At 45.0% G+C, this 17,025-nt stretch overlaps 1 protein-coding gene across 1 annotated transcript in view; it reads right to left on the bottom strand.

Moving 5' to 3' along the window:
- CUL1 (cullin 1) overlaps positions 1-17,025 on the bottom strand; it is an 83,281-nt gene that overhangs the window by 46,546 nt on the left and 19,710 nt on the right. The window contains exon 2 of the mRNA XM_037035525.1: positions 4,226-4,526. Coding sequence (XP_036891420.1) covers positions 4,226-4,365 — 140 coding nt within the window. The 5' untranslated portion in view covers positions 4,366-4,526. The remainder of the gene's footprint in view (positions 1-4,225; positions 4,527-17,025) is intronic.

Raw genomic sequence — 17,025 nt, 5'->3', positions numbered from 1 at the left:
GGCAACTATGCAATATAATTATAAATTCTGTGGGATTTCTCAAGGATGGATACAATTTCTCAATCCCAACAACTACTTAGTTCAGCTCAACAGTAAAAGGCAGACACAACTTACATTTGCATAAGGAAAATAAACTGCATTTTAAAATGTCCGCTATATATTGGAAATCTGGAAAGCACAGGTCATTAAAAAATCACCCTTAATTAAGCCCAATACCTGCAAATCACCTCTTTCAAAGTGGTGCTAGATAAATTTTTTTCAGAAGTAGAGAAGGTGTGCCCCTTTATGTCCTGCTCTCTCTCTCACTGCAAACATTATTATGTACCAACGATTATTTAATAAACTTTAATGACTATTTATGGCCATCAAATACCAAATCCTTAAGGATTTAGGTTGCTTTCCACCGTTTCCTATTACTAAAGTATTCTGAATGGTTCTGCATGCACAATTTGAATACAGCTATTTCCTTAGGACAGAATTAAAAGTTGAAAAACAAAACAAAATAAAAAACACCAGACCAGAGTATGTTTTTACGTCTTTACACTTCTAAATCTCTCTCCAGGAAGCCTGAGTCAGTACCACTCCCAGGTGACTGCAGAGCGCCTGCCCCCTCCGCGCTTGCCAACACTGGCTATAATCATTTCTTTTCAACCGTATGCGTTCAAGTTTTTTCAGATTCTTCACTTCCTTAATAATTATGAGGTTGAACATTTCCCTGTATGCCTACTGAAAACTTAAGAGTCCCTCCCAGGGACCGTGAACCATGCCACCAAAGTCAGGGCACTGGTTGAATGGGAACCCTGAAGATGCCACTGTGGTAAATTACTAGGGAAGTCCAATGTGATTCTTACTCTACTGGCCGGAGAAAAAGATTTTGAAAAGACAGACTAAGAAAACAGAATAAACTAATTCAACTCACAGCACGGCAAGGAGAAAAGCAGAACCTCAAAGCTTACGAGAACTTACGCAGATAGGAAAAAAGAGAAAGACACCAACACAGAAGTCTACACTGATTCCAAGGGAAGCTAAAATTATGACTTGAGCTGTATAATGACAGCAGGAAAAAAGAAAAAAAGATAAATACTTTGACCTGGAAATGTGGGCAGGCAGACCTGGGCCCCTGCAAAACCAGACAGCCCGGATTCTGGACTGCACAAGAACGGGTGCTACGGCCAGGCCACAGGGACCCCGCCTTGCACTGCATTCCCTCGAATTTCATTTCCTATTTCAAGGTCAAAAGTAAGGAAACTGACTGTTATCTACCCATGTGCACAGGAATACTCCCACTATTTTACTGCAAAAAGAAAACCCCTCGTTGCACGTGCCTACATAAATGCACGCAGGACACAGCAGAACACTGGGACTGCACAGTAGTGCCCCCCACACAGGAGGAGGCTGGGAGCAAGGGCTCAGGGCTCAGCCTGCGGGAGAAAATGAAGCCTCAGTGAAGGGGCCAGAAACAAGGCTAAGTGAACAAGATCCCTCCCACTGCAGAAGCTCTGGGACCTCCTTTCCTTTCTCCAAATCTCCCTCTCTTTCCTTTGCCATTTTGAGTTGGAAAATCAGGAAAACCGTTCATGCTGCGTTAAGTCACTCGTCCAGTACAGCACTGGTTCCCAAGCGCTCCAAAACACCGCTGCACAGCCAGAGGCAGGCTGCTTTCTCCAGGACCCCCGTCAGTCAGGGCTCTCCAGGATAAACAGAAGGGAACAACCCACCTGTCAGCCGTCAGCTGGACTTAGGGGGAGAGAAGGGTTCTTCCCTTGTCCTCGCCCACATTCCTGCTCCAGCCTTTCCCAACAGGCCCCTGCACCCACCCTGAGGAGCCACGCCTCACTCTGACCAGTGACCGCAGATCAGTGACACGTCCTTCTCCCCAGAACCTAGAGTGCCTCTGAACCTGAAACACGACCTCACAGCCCCAACTGTCTGATGTCCCTGTAAACGAGCCTGTAGGAGATTCTTCAAAGGGCGGGACAGTCACTTGGTCCCGAGGGAGACTGAATATACACCTGTAGGAACTAAACTTCTTAAAAAGCTGTTATGCAAACTAAGGCTGGGCTAAAACTGCAGGAATAGCAATACAGTTTCAAGAAGAACTACGTATGTTTAAACGACTTAGATAGCAGTGAAGGTGTGCCCTAGAAAAATGTGTCAGATGACTCAAAGTTCTACTTTTGACAATAACATTGAAGGCACATGGAAAATGCAGGTGAAGGCTCTGGCCAGGTATTCAGTTGGTTTGGGAATAATCCTGATATGCCAAGGTTGTGGGTTCGAAATCCAGTCAGGGCATATATAAGATTGAACCAATGAATGCACAAATGAGTGGAACAACAAACTGATGTTTCTATGTTTCTCTCTCCCCATCCCCAAATTCCACTCCTCTCTAAAATCAATCACCATCCCCATCATTTAAGGGCCATAGAGTGGATAAGGGCAGTCTCTAGATTCAGGCTACTAAGTTCAGGCATGGTCATTTTTTAGTACCTGTTGTAACAATTAGCAAGTTGCTTGAGCTTTTGGAGACCAGGTTTCCAATACCAAGAGAGAAGGGTCACTGCCACCAACACTCCTGGGCAATGTAAGCTTCCAGTACGTTGTAGGTGGTACCTCGCATAATGCCTGATGCACAGGACTCAGACTGTGCCTGTGATTCCAAAAATAACACCTAAAGATCAAAAGTCAGATTCTCCACTCTTAATTAATGTATGAAGCTGTTATTGTCTCAGACCACATTAGAAGGCAAAGAATAACACTCAAGAGTAGCATTCCTAAAGTAATTAAAATTGCACGTATCAGAACATCTACAAATTCTTAATTATTCGTAGAATAAAAGTATTCAGTAATTGCTGCAAGCATACAAAGTTTCAACTTTCAACAGGAAACGCAGGCCCCACAGAAACACACACACACCATTCCTGACAGCCGCACTGTCCCGCACAGCCCAGCGTGGACACGACCAGACGCCACCACTGGCCAACGGACAGACGCGCGGCATATGCAACAGCTCAGCCAGGAGGACAAAGAGCACCAATACCTGCTGCAAAAAGGATGAGCCTGGAACCGTTATCCTGAGAGAAGCCAGTCACAAAAGGCCACACACAGTGTGATTCCATGTCCATAAAATGTCCAGAACAGACAAATTTCGAGACAGAAGGTAGGCCAGGGGTTGCCAGAGCCTGGGGAGGAGAGAGTGGAGACTGACTGCTAACAGGCACAGGCCTGCTGAGGGGTGACACAACAGCTCTAAGATTAGACAACGGTCAGGCTGCACCGTGCACTTTAAAAGAGAGAATTTTGTAGTGTGTAGATGATGGTCAATAACGCTGTTACTTTTCTAAAAAGCATTCTATGGTATAAGTGGGTATACACATTATGAGTATATATTCACACGTACGATAAATTTTAAATTTAGAGAAAAATGTACAGTTTCTTATCTATTTACATTAATGTTAATTTTTAAAAGATTCTAAAACATTAGCACAGTTGAGGGCATACTGAACTATCACATAACCAAGTCTGACAATCACTGATACTCACTGATTAAAACTTAAATACCCACTGAACTAGCAACTCGAAACTCCTGCAACCAGCAAATCCGCAGCAACCTGCTCTCGAGCAGGTTAGCTTCGACCTCACTTCTGCACACTCTCCTCAGCCTCCGGGGAACACAACAGGCACCGCGCAGTGAATGAGGGGCAGAGTGAAACTTCTGCTAACCCTCCAGGTGGGGGTTGGCCAGAGAGCGGATGTCAGCTCCATGCACCAGGCATTTCTGATGCGGCCCCTCCACTCTGCCCCATGGGCCCTGGAAACCTACACCCCCTGCCCTAACCAGCGCTCTCCAACGGCACTTGCTGCCACGAGAGAGGTCGTCTGTTATCTACAGAGCATTTGAAATACGGCTACTGCAACACAGCAACTAACATTTCACTTAACTAATTTTAATGATTTCAAATGTAGGCAGCCACAGGGGGTTTGGGGCCACTGTACTGAGCAGCACAACTTCAGACCACCGACTAGCCAGTTTCACCTCTGTTCAAAAAACTTAGAAGGAGGAAATGAGTTAATTTCTAAAGCTAAAAATGAACTCGGGATTTTATCACAAGTTGAACTGGAAAGAGAAAACATGAGGCCAAATTTCTAACTATCCACAGATCATACTAGTGAGCAGACTTCTAAGCGAAGTCTTATCCTGTGTTCAGCCTCCGCGGTAGGATACGTGTAGAGCTCCATGTATCTGGACTTGGCCATGCTCTGCCTGGTGTACACCTGCTGGATGCCAGCACGGAGGTCGTCCCAGATCTGGTCGAGGCCGATCTGCTTCAGTCCGTGGGGGTTCTGACTCCTGTTCGATGACATTGTGCGCAGTGTTCTGACAGTGTCCAAGGCAGCGATCCTCACTCAGGGCGCAGCTAATTCTCCATTAGACGAAAATACACAGTCTCATTCCAAATTTACTCACAGCAGCTCGGAAAGTATGTCCTTTAACTGTAGACAATGAAATCTCATCGCAGGCAAACCTGAAGAAGAAATAAAGTGAATGAATCAATTCTTTCTCAACACCCTGGGGTGGGGAATAGGGTACCTGTCACACACTGATAGAAAGATTCTATCTGCAGGCGTCAGCACCGCACTGATCCAAAGACTCATTACCTTTGTATGTGGAAACACTCCTACTGTATATGTCTATAGAAATATGATTCTTTACACATGTAGTTAAAATCTCGAGGGTGATTAGTGCCCATGGGAAAAGCGGTAAAAGTTGCACAGGGACAACTAACATATTGCCTTTCTTTTGTCTTCTAAAAGTATCAAAACTTCAAGGATATTACTTAATTTAGGTGACAATCAGAAAGGCAAACTGAAAGGAAAAAGAAATCCCCAGAATGAAAAACAAATAGCTCATAAATAGGAAAAACCATTCACTCTCATTAGTCATCAGTGAATTCTTATAATTTTTCACTTAGCAGTTGGCAAAATGCAAATACAGGTGAAGCTGAAGGTAAGAGGCAATGTTCCTTCTCTTTTTAAATGGGAGTGTGTTAAGACCTAGCAAAATCTGAAATGTGCTCTGAATGCAGGGAGAGCTGGGCGTGAAGCTCAGCCCCAACCTACCAGGTATGTGTGGTCTTGGGTAACTTACTTCTCTCCCTTCTCCAAACCTCAATTTCCCAGTCTGCAAAGTGGGGCAAATCACTTTCCTAAATAGTTGTGAAGTTTAATTAAAACTAGTGTATGCAAAATATTTAACACATAGTAAATGCCTAACAAATGGTAACTGCTATTATTTCTAAGTGTCTGAAGCAACTGCAAAATACAATGCATAATGCTCCAGGATCTTGCATCCATACGTAGATAAAGGGCCTTAGCTATGCAATATCGTACTGAGTCAGCACGTGTCCATGTGCCATACTACAGACATACTTTAAGGATCGCCTATGTACATCACATCGCAATAGGTAGGTTTTTAAGTAAGTATTTCTAGTGTGACATTAAAAAGCACTGAGTTATTGTGCTGGTGCCAGAAATAATGTTGTTGGGAGGTAAACGGTATCTAGAACAGCAAGAACAGGTTGTTGACCTGACAGGGTAGGCGTGAGTCACCCCAGCATGTGCTGCCGTAGCCTCGGGGGCCTTACGACTCTTTGTAAACTTAGGCACAGCAGGTCATGTTTAGGGATTAAGTCTGAAGTACCGAAACCTAAATCATCTCTAGTATTTACCATCAAAGCTATTGGACTTAACATTTTATGAAAACAAAATGTCAGTCCAGACCCTCAGAGTATTTTACGGCATACATGCAAATAGGTATTTTCAAACGTGGAAGAGAAAAACGTCCAACGAGACTTCCCTCAAGTTTTAAGGAAACTAGTAATTCAGCAAACGTTTCCTTAAATATAACTTCAGTCTGAGCTTCCGTTCATACCTACCTTGGGAACATCACTCCAACACCCACCAGACAGCAGTCTGGTTGTTTCGTGTGGGTGGTACCGCCTGATGGCATCCCCTGTGCAAACCCACATCCTCTTCTCTGGCACTTACTTAATTTTCTCCTAAGGGGAAATCACCACTTAAATTCTCCAGCTCGGATTTCTTCTCTGAACTCCAGGCCTGCCTACACCCAGGTGCCTTGGTCACATCTCCTGATGTCTCGAGCCCAAGAGGTGTACACTGAGCTCCGGATCTGCCCCTAAACTCCACTCTCCACCAGTGGTGCACATCCTACTGAGTGTCAAAGCCACCTACCCACAAATCAGAAACCTACCACTTCCCCATCCACTCCTCGCATGGCAGCCGAGTCTAAGAGTACAGGTTCGGTTAGATCGTCATCCTGAGCGCAGCGGTGGGGGCGGCAGAAAGGGGGGCAAGGTCATGTGAAGCAGAGAAGTCCCTACTATCAGATCAGATCCCTGCTGTCCCTTCACGTGCCTCGTACCAAACTCTCCCTCGGGCCCAGCCTCACCGACTTACCCCCTTTCTCAGACATGCCAGTCTCCTCCCCACTCCCGAGAGTCTTTGCCTTTGCTGTGGTTTCTGCCCATAAAGTTCCTCTCCTTTTTCATCAAGTTGTTTTCCAGTCACACCCCCAGCCAGGCCAGACCCGGGAGGGAGCTCCCTGACAAGGTCTGGGCTTGCCCATTTCACAGGGCGGCCCCTTCGCAGCTCACAGGCAAGGCTGGAATCCCACACCCCAGGGGGAACTCGCTGCCCTGGGGAGAGGGGTCCCGGCACAGAGGCCATCTCTCCCACTCACCACGGAACTTGAGAGCCTAGTCCAGAGCCTGGCACACGGCTCAATCAATGGTTTGCATAAATAAATGAAAAAATAAATTAAGTAACTGAAAGCTATGTTTTTAAAGGATTTAGAAATAAGGATATACCAGTGCCATCGAGCATCTGAACTTGCCCCAAATCTCCTTTCAGAATCACTACAAAATTTCATCGTGTTTCTTCTAATCCTTTTCTTTCACATACTAGATTTTAAACGAAAAAGTTTTTCTTGCTCTTTCAATTGTTTTATGTGATCCCAGTCACTGTGAATTTATACATAGTTTAAACAGAGCTTAAACAGACTTCTGAGAGTTACAGGAATTTAGTGACCATCACAATTTACTTGACGAATACTCAGTAGGGAGCTACGTGCACCAGGCACTGTCCTGGTCCCTGGCCATGCACTGCTAAATAGTAAACAGACCTGAGCTCCCTTCAGGACACCAATGCTATGGGAAAAGCATATTTCTAGGAAACTAACCTGTAAGGCTTTGGCATGTAACATACTTGCAAATGGTTAACTTTACGTACCATGCATTTGTACACCAAAAGCACTTGCTCCTAAGAGCCAATTACAGTCATAGATGATTAGAGGTTACCCTTAAAGATGGTTCTGGACCTTTCCTTTGTGGATGACGACACTGACTCCCAGAAGCAGTCCAGCAAGTTGAGAGCCCGCTGGAAAGAGGCAGGGCCACTGCTGGTGCCCTGGGCTCTCCAGCCAGTACCCCAACACTCTGGTCTGAGTTTAGGTTCTTTCATTTGTTAGGGGTCAGTAAACAGGGAAACCACTAAAAGAGTCATAGGAATAAAATCCTGATTCACTGCTAATCCATTTATTAATCTTAGAAACTCCAGTTAGAAAAGCTGATAGTTTGAAACAGCTAACAAATCAGTCCTAACTGTATCAATATTAAATCTAGTCAAACAGTTTGAAATTTAAGAAAGCTGAATTTTTTAAAAAGCCTGACATTTAAAAAATCTAAGGACACTGCAAATATTAGAACAGCCTAAAGGATTATTAAAAGTTAAGACACCACTTGTCCCACCAACACTCCTTCACACCCAAAGAAACAGTCAATATGGGTTTTTTCTACAGCCCTCTGCGTCTGAGCCCAACATCAGCGCCCGGTGATCTCTGCAGGGTTTCTTCCTGGGACTACACTACACTTCTGACTCAGTGGCGAGTCTTCATCAAAACTCGCCAATACTCTTAAGAGGTCAAATCCAACTTTGTCGTGTTAAAACGTCAAGTTTTTACTCCACACGTTTTGTGTCTATCCCACACCTGGAGATATGCTACCAGAACCAGTCTATATGCAGATCCCACTCAGCTGGTCTATCCCACGCATGGAGATACGGTACCACAGCACACGTCAGTCTATATGCAGATCCCACTCAGTTTTTAAGGCTTGCATGAAAAAAGTTTTTATTAAAGTTACTGGCACTGTTAATAGGACCACGTAGTTTCAAGTGTACATCTCTATGATACAAGATCTGTACATTGCCCTGTGCCCACCAGCCCAGTTGAACCACCTTCCGTCACTGTATGTTAATCGGGCCCTACCCACCCCTCACCCCTCCCTCAGGAAACCACCACACCACTGCCTGTGTCCCCGAGTTCACCCACAAATGAGTGAAATCATATGGCTCTTAGCTTTTGAAAGGTCACAACTGACGAGATACTCAATGGTGAAAACTGAAAACTTCTCCTCTTGAGCTTTAATGAGCTTCGTTGTTTTCTTTCCGTCTACTCATTCCCTCTTTCTCGTTGTCCCAGCCTAGCATCCAAACTTCGCTCACAGTTGATCTGAGGGTTTCAAAAATTCATGTACTTATCTTTAAACTGAGAAGTTTAAAGATAAACATTAATCGCCAATATTGCAGCAAAGAAATCTAAAACCAAGTCTACAAATAAACGTTGAAAATAAGCACAATAGGAAAATGTCTTACGCGGTGGACGGTCGGTCACATACTAACAGCGACTGTGAGCTGTTGTCCCGGCTGGGCTCTCTGGAGAGATGGTGGGACAGAGTCTGGGTAGGAGGGAGGTGCTTCTCAGGGATGAAGCCAGTGAGGTGAAGGGCAGAAACAGGACTGGGTAGAGGAGGTGAACTGTGACCAGCCCTCCAAACCCTCTGCAGAGCCAGGCCTTTGGCTCTGAGGTGGCCCAGGCAGAGTGACTGCTGGCCGCTTTGTGGACCACATAGCCCAGGCTGGCACCTCTGTGCCTAACCAGGGTGTCCAAATGGACCCAAGATGTTCTGGGAATAGAGTTTTCCACCTTAAGGTGTGTTTGTGAGTATTTAACCTGCTTATGCGTCTTTTTTGATGAATTAAAAGTAATTGTAAAACTGATTGGAGCAGCCCTGGTTGGTGTAGCTCAGTGGATTGAGTGTAGGCCTATGAACCAAAGGGCTGTCGGTTCCATCCCCAGTCAGCACACACGCCTGAATTGCAGGCCAGGTACCCAGTAGGGGGCGTGTAAGAGGCAACCACACAACTGATGTTTCTCCTTCCCTTCCCCTCTTTCTAAAAATAAATAAATAAAATCTTTTTTAAAAACTGCTTGGAGCAATAAGATATAATATAGGTGCCCATAAAAGATTGGCTTATCAGTCAATGTTGAATTTTCAGAAATATGCCACTTTATAAGCTATAAACTCCCCATTTCATAACCGGGCCATCAAAATCTATCAAGAATCTTAAAAAGACTTTAAGAAAAGTCAGAAAGGTCCGAGTGCTTTCAGTTAAGAGTGAAAATCCTTTCCTAACAGTACATCATGTCTCACAGCCAAAAGACTTACAATGGCCAAAAGCCAACAGATATTAAAACTAAACAAAATATATGAGATCTGTTCGGAAAAAGTGCAGCCCCTGCTAATATAAGGAGAACAGTTTGTGCGACTCCAAGCAGGTGTCCCGGCAGCTGAGGAGAGTGGCCATCATTCGTGCGCACATGAACGTTGATGATGTCACTCTACAGGGGGGGCGGAAGACACCACTGAGTGAGCATGTGCACCATGTGGCCACCACATTCACAACGACCAAGCAGAGCGATGAATCTGCATCTGATTTCGAATTAAGCTTAAGCATTCCTCCGCAGAAACTATCTGGATGATTCAGAAGGCCTCAGCCATGGGCAACCGGTGACTGGCAGCTTCACCACGGCAATGCACCCGACAGGCATCGCATCTGGCACAGAGTTCTGTGGTGAAACATCAAATCAGCCCAGTGACTCAGTCCCACTACAGCCACATGTGGCGCCCTGTGACTTCTGGCTTTTCCTAAATAAAATCACCTTTGAAAGGGGAGAAATTTCAGACTGTCAATGAGATTCAGGAAAATATGATGGGTCAGCTGATGGCGAGTGGGAGAACTGTGTGAGGTCCCAAGGTGCCTATTTGAAGGGGACTGAGGTGTCACTGTCCTGTATATAATATTTCTTGAATCTTCTTCAATAAATATCTGTTTTTCACATGACATGGCTGGGTTCCTTCTGGACAGCAGGAAATCAGGCAGTTTTCAAAAGCACACTGGCATATACACAGGAGGACCAAAAAGACCCCCTGAATTTATTGATAAAAAATTGTTTAAACTTCAGTCACCTTCAAAGTACTCTCCATTTGATGCAATACACCTACCAAGATTTTCTTCCCACGGTTCAAAACAGTTTTGAACTTGCCAACGTTCACGTCTTCAGGTGCTACTGCCGTTTTTTGCTTCACCTCTTCCACATCGGCAAAAAGTCCGTTTTGAGGACTTATTTCATGCCGGGGGCTGGGGGGGGAAGTCATTTGGGGTGATACTGGGTAAATTGGGGTGGGGCATGGGGGTCATACTGCTTTTACTAAAAAACTGCTGAGCACCCTGCCCTGTGGGCAGGTGCACTGGTAAATCACCCATCATGGAATCGGCAAATGTGTTGAAAGAACCTTCAAGAAAAACCTCACTGAAGCCAAACACAGCTTCTCACAACAAAGCCAGCTGGTGCACTGATACAGATGGGTTCCTTGCACACTTACCTGGCAGAGAAGCCTGCACTACAAGGGGTCCGCCCTCGTAGACCCTTAGCATTACAGCGGTTACCGACTGTGGTCAGGGGCACCCAGAAGGAACACTGCACTTGTCGGACACAGAACCTGCAGATTTCTACTTGGAGTACACACAACTAAGGCACAAAGTGCAACACACCAAGGGCAGCACCAGCCGGAGGTCATGAAGCCTGAATGACCACGTGCACGCACACCTCCCCCAATATCCTTCACCTTCATCTCCCCCCCGGGAAGGTAAGACAATGGAAAGCACACAAGAGCCCCTGTAAGCAGGCCCGATGGAGAAAGGGGGCTGTGTGCTTAAGGACTTGTCCTGCTGAAAAGTCTCGTTTCAGGGGATGTCAAAGCCAACATGATCGACATTAAACAAACTCCAATAATGCAAACTGCGCACTAATCAAACAACCTTTTCTCAAGATTAAGAGTGTACAAAATTCCTTCATAGAGTAGAATGTAAACTAGCGATGACAAATTCTGAAAAATACATTCTCTCCGGTATCGGTGAGTCGCTTCATTAGCAATGAAAGGGCTGCTTGAGAAGAGCACACCGTCCAACGGGACACGGAGGCCGTTCGGGGAGTGCTGGCTGGCTCCAGTGAGACTAACCATTGTGTTTGTACGAGACTTAATAAGAGGCCTGAACAAGCAAACGTGTCTTATGAACTGCCGTCAGAAAAACAGTATAAAGTATCTCCCCAAGCTGATTTGGCCATAGAGTATTTTTTCCTGAACATGACTGGTTTTTCAAGAAATCCCTGTTTCAAGGAACAGCATAGTTAAAGAGAAATCTGCGCTGATCCCTACTGATTCCGAACTCTTGGGATCACCTTTTTTAGTAACAAGATATACCTCCCTTCATGGTGAAATACATCTCACTGTTTTTGCGAACTGTGTAACAGTCTTTAGTCCCCAGCTAAAGAGCTTCTAGGTGTTTACTTTTTACTGACACTAACTTTAGTTCAGTTCCGATAATCCACTACCATTGGACCAGCCTGGTGTTTACTTTTTAACAGTTACAGGAAACACTGCAACAAGCAGCCTCTGAAGCCGTTCTCTCCTGCTGAAGTGAGTAGGTATGATAAATGTCTGCACGGAGCTGTGAGAGGCACAGACTACGGGACCACCTACTGGGACAGCACACACTGGAGGAGGGACAGATTGGTGGCAGGTGGTTTACTTCTGCACAGGGTGAGTCTGTGGTGCTTATAATCATCTCTGATAGGCAATACCTGAACCTGGAACCAGAGGAATCAGAAAAATTACAGAAAGAGGAGTCTTTCTGAGGAACACTTCGAAACTGACTAGATGATGGGGAACCACAGCTGCACTTGCCAAGTAAAAGCCCCAGACAGTAAGAGGCTCCCCGCCCGCCCCTCTCCCTCCTGGAGGCCTGAGGGAGGCCTGAGGAAGGCCTAAGGAAGACAAGGCCACGGCTGGCCAGACCCAACAGCAGTCACTGCCATCACTTCTGCATGTGCTTGGGGAAATCCCTTAATTACTCAGAGGTCAGGATTAAATGAGGCAGCACCGTGTTTCATAAATGCTAGATATTATTTTCATCATCAAGATGACTTCTGAAATGATGCTTCGGGCTTTAGTTTCATGTACGTCACTGGTGTCCTCAGCAAGGACAGTTTCACTGCGGTTTTAAGGGTAGAAATGAAACTGAAACAGGTTGGAAGGGAACAAAACGCAAACTATCTTTAAGAACCTTGGCCATGAAGAGGGAAGAAAGCTGGAAGGGAACGTAATGTACAATGAGGATGCCCTCATTCTCTCCCATGAAAAAGAGCGAGGGATTAAGGGCAGGGAGCTGTGGCTGGAAGTGGGGTTGATGCCTCTGGATCAGAGGGGAGCTCTGGGAGTGAGAGGTCAGGCCCTGGGAGCGCTGCCCACGTCGAAGCTGGAACACCCCAGATAATGGGGGCTGGAAGTAGAAAGGAAGACCTTGAGCTGGGTGCCAGAGTGTCCACTGAATTTCTGAAATCTCGTGGTGAGCAGACGACAGGGAGGGGCATGAGCAGAGCCTCTGACAAGTCTGCAATTCCCACACAAAGAACAACAGAAGGGATATAAATTCTTACGACTTAATTTTTTTCCCCATCCACCACCTTCAATGCAAGGTAGACATAGACCACTGCAACTAAGAGTCATCCTTCAAAAGTCAAGACATACTTTCACCCTTACCCGCTGTAAGGGAATAAGTCAACAGAGGAAGCACCATGAAAAAAAATCACAGAATCTTCTTATCATAGTAACTCCTGCAAACTCCAGTTTCATAATACTATAAGCACAAACATAAGGTGTAAGATCAGGGGGAAGTGTAGGAAAAACAGATAAACCATAAATTCTTAAGACTTTAATGAACATAACTACATTTCTACTCCAGGGGAGGAACCTATAAATGTTAATCAGAGAAGCCTTGGCTGGTGTGGCTCAGTTGGTTGGAGCGTTGTTCTATAAACTTAAAGGTTGCAGGTTTGATCCCGGGTCAGGGCACATACAAGAATCAACCAATGACTAAGTAAGTGGAAGAACAAATTGAGGTTTCTCTTCCTACTGCTCTCTAAAAATCAACAAACACATCCTCAGGCGAGGATTAAATAAATAGATAGATAGATAGATAGATAAAATCAAGTGTAGCTTTTCTAGTGTAGTGACATTTTAAATCTGGTTAAAATGCCAATGATCCTGGGTATTACTCACAAGCCACTGCTGGTTTTTGTCAGACTGACTGAAATGTGCACACCGCCAGCAAGACAAACGGTCAGATGCACAGAAACTCGGTGCATGCACACCAGGAAATATGCAGACATGTGCTTCTGCGGCACCGTTTGTGAGAACGACAACAAAACCCCAAACGTGGAAACCACCTGCACGGCCACCAACGGAACTCACAAATAAACTGGAGGAGAGTCACGCAGCAGACCACATGCCAACTGGGTCAACTTCACATCCACACTACAACATGGATGAACTGTAAAAGAGCACTGAGAAAAGTGACAGAAAAGCCACACAGTGTGATACCATTTTTATACAGAAGACTTAAAAGAACAAAGAGTACTTCTACAAGGGGCGAGAAGGCTAGCAATGCCCCTGACAAGACGGAAAGACATGGTCATGACCCTGCATTACAGGTCTGGTGAAGGCACTGGCCACCACAGTTCTGCTGTGCTTTTGTTTAAAACAGCAAAAACCAAACACCATACTCACCAGGTACATGGTATTCCTGTGGGTGAAATGACAGGACGGGGAGTCTCTCCTCCGGGTCACCAACAAAAGCCTCCTCACTCACCGGTCCGCAGCCTCAACCTCCACACTGCTGCCAGGTGCGTGTCCAACATGCACACAGCTACTCACTCTGTTCAGTGAGCGGACTCCACGACCACCCTCTGCAGGCCCCCTATGCACGCACACCTGTGCCCACCCCCAGACGGTGTTCGTCACGTGGAACCGTTGGCTCCACGACAGTTTACCAACTCTGTGAGGGAAGGACCTGACATTTACTAGAGGCTACAATGCTAGACTCTGTGCCGGTGGGAGCTGTAATATTGCCTCTCACTGCACCCTCATGATACCACACGCTCTGCATGGTACTGTCTACTTCTTACAAACGAGGAAACTCAGGCTCACAGACGTTAAATAATTTGCCCAAAGATACTCTGCTAGTAAGTGGAAAGGATTCAGACCCAAGCATGTGACGCCAAAGCCACTTTCTTTCCATGGCCTTTCTGCCCCTCAAGCTGTTTCCACAGAAGGTGAAGGGGAGCTCCTCTTTGGACGAGACTGCGTAACGACACGTCTGGAGGGCTGCAAACCAACAGGTCGGGGAGCGCCAGCAAGTTCATGAACTGAACACTATACTTACACCCCCAAAACTACTTAGGGCTTTCTACTTCATCTAAATAATCGTTAATTAGCATTTGAATGTCAATTATTTTTAGAATTCTCACTCGAGGACATGTTCATTGATTTTGGGGCGGGGGGGGGGGGGGGGGGNCCCCCCCCCCCCCCCCCCCCCCCCCCCCCCCCCCCCCCCAGGTGTGGAGAGAAACATCAAATGGCTGCCTCCAGCACGTGCCCTGACCAGGGCTGAATGCAAATTATTTTTAAGTCTCACTTGTTTAATCAAGAAGGAATCTGAACTTAAAGATTTTCTAAGTGTAGACCACTTATTTGTGCATTCAATAATTAGGGTTCTAGTGTATATCTTCTAGGAAGGGCATTTACTACTTTAGATAAGCCTACGTGACTTCATTAAGAAATTAAAGGTTTGCAAAATGTATACTTACTTATGAAATGTAAATATATCATCCCATCTCTACAAAGAAGAGCATAAGTACAATTAAGTTCAAATAATTACAGATTGCAAGTTTTAAAGATCCCAATTAATATCTTAACAAATGGCTTTCTAGAGACAAGAGCTAAGTTTATACTCAAAGTCATTCAAAATCTTTAAATCCATGGCTATAAAGAGAAGCAACAGAGACACACACCCAAATTGGAAATGGATTCTGTTGTTTCTCAAACAACCAGGGAGCCAAACTCCAAAGACCTAAATGTGTAAGAATTGTTCAAATAATAACATTGTTTATGTCTTTATTCAAAGTTGGTCATTAGACTTCAGGCCAAGATGAAGGTGTAGGTAGAAGCACTTCACTTCCTCACACAACGAAAAAGAAGGACAACCACTAATCTAAAAATAAAAAATAACCAGAACTGCCAGAAAATCAAGCAGTATGGAAGCCCAACAACCAAGGAGTTAAAGACACATTCATTGAGACTGACAGGAGTGGCAGAGACCAGAAGCCTAGGCGACGAGGTCATGCGACAAGGCAGCGGCTGACTGAGCGGGCGGTCCCACACTTGTGCCAAGATAAACCAGAAGGAACAACTGGGCAGCGAGATACGCCATGCAACCCAGGGTCCCAACAACAGGTAATAAAGCCTCAAAATCTCTGGCTGTAAAAAATCTGTAGGGCCTGCAGCGGGGGGTGAAACTCCCAGTCTCACAAGAGTTTGTTGGAGAGACCCACACAAACCCCCCCACCTGGGAATCAGCATCAGAAGGGCCCCATTTGCCTATGGACAGTGGGTAAAGTGACTGAAAGCCCACTGAGAGCTGGGCAAGCATCACTGTTCCCTCTTGGACCCCCTCCCCCACAGACAACACCACAATGCGCAGCTCTGGCATATTGCTAAGGCTCTGCCCACAACATAACAGGTGTGCAGATACAAAGAAATATGACCCAAATGAAAGAACAGATCAAAACTCCAAAAACAGAACTAAGTGAAGAAGAAATAGCCAACCTATCAGATGCACAGTTCAAAATACTGGTAATCAGGATGCTCACAGAATTGGTTGAGTATTGTCGCAAAATAGAGGAAAAAGTGAAGGCTATGAAAACTGAAATAAAGGAAAGTATACAGGGAACCAACAGTGAAGGGAAAGAAACTGGGAATCAAATCAATGATTTGGAGAAGGAAGAAAGAAACATTCAACTGAAACAGAATGCAGAAACAAGAATTCAAAAAAGTGAGTAGAGGCTTAGGAACCTCCAGGACAACTTTAAACGTTCCAACATCCGAATTATAGGGGTGCCAGAAGGAGAAGAGGAAGAGCAAGAAATCGAAAACTTATCTGAACAAATAATGAAGGAAAACATCCCCAATCTGGCAAAGGAAATAGACTTTCAGGAAGTCCAGGAAGCTCAGAGAGTCCCAAAGAAGTTGGACCCAAGGAAAAACATACCAAGATACATCATAATTACATCACCCAAGATTAAAGAGAAGAGAATCTTAAAAGCAGCAAGAGAAAAGGAGACAGTTACCTACAAAGGAGTTCCCATAAGACTATCAGCTGATTTCTCAAAAGAAACTTCGCAAGCAAGAAGGGGCTGGAAAGAAGTCTTCGAAATCATGAAAAGCAAAGACCTACAATCTAGATTGCTCTATCCAGAAAAGCCATCATTTAGAATGGAAGGGCAGATAAAGTGCTTCTCAGATACGGTCAAGTTAAAGGAGTTCATTATTATCAAAACCTTATTATATGAAATGTTAAAGGAATTTATTTAAGAAAAAGATGATGATCAAAACTATGAACAGTGAAATGACAACAAACTTACAACTATCAACAACTGAGCCTAAAAAAAAAAAAATCCTCCTTCCCTTCCCCTCTTTAAAAATAAATAAA

Source organism: Sturnira hondurensis, unplaced genomic scaffold (genome assembly GCF_014824575.4).
Source record: "Sturnira hondurensis isolate 20B ecotype Veracruz unplaced genomic scaffold, ASM1482457v3 Scaffold0022464, whole genome shotgun sequence".
Classification (NCBI taxonomy): domain Eukaryota; kingdom Metazoa; phylum Chordata; class Mammalia; order Chiroptera; family Phyllostomidae; genus Sturnira; species Sturnira hondurensis.
This window is presented reverse-complemented; position numbering and strand designations above follow the sequence as displayed.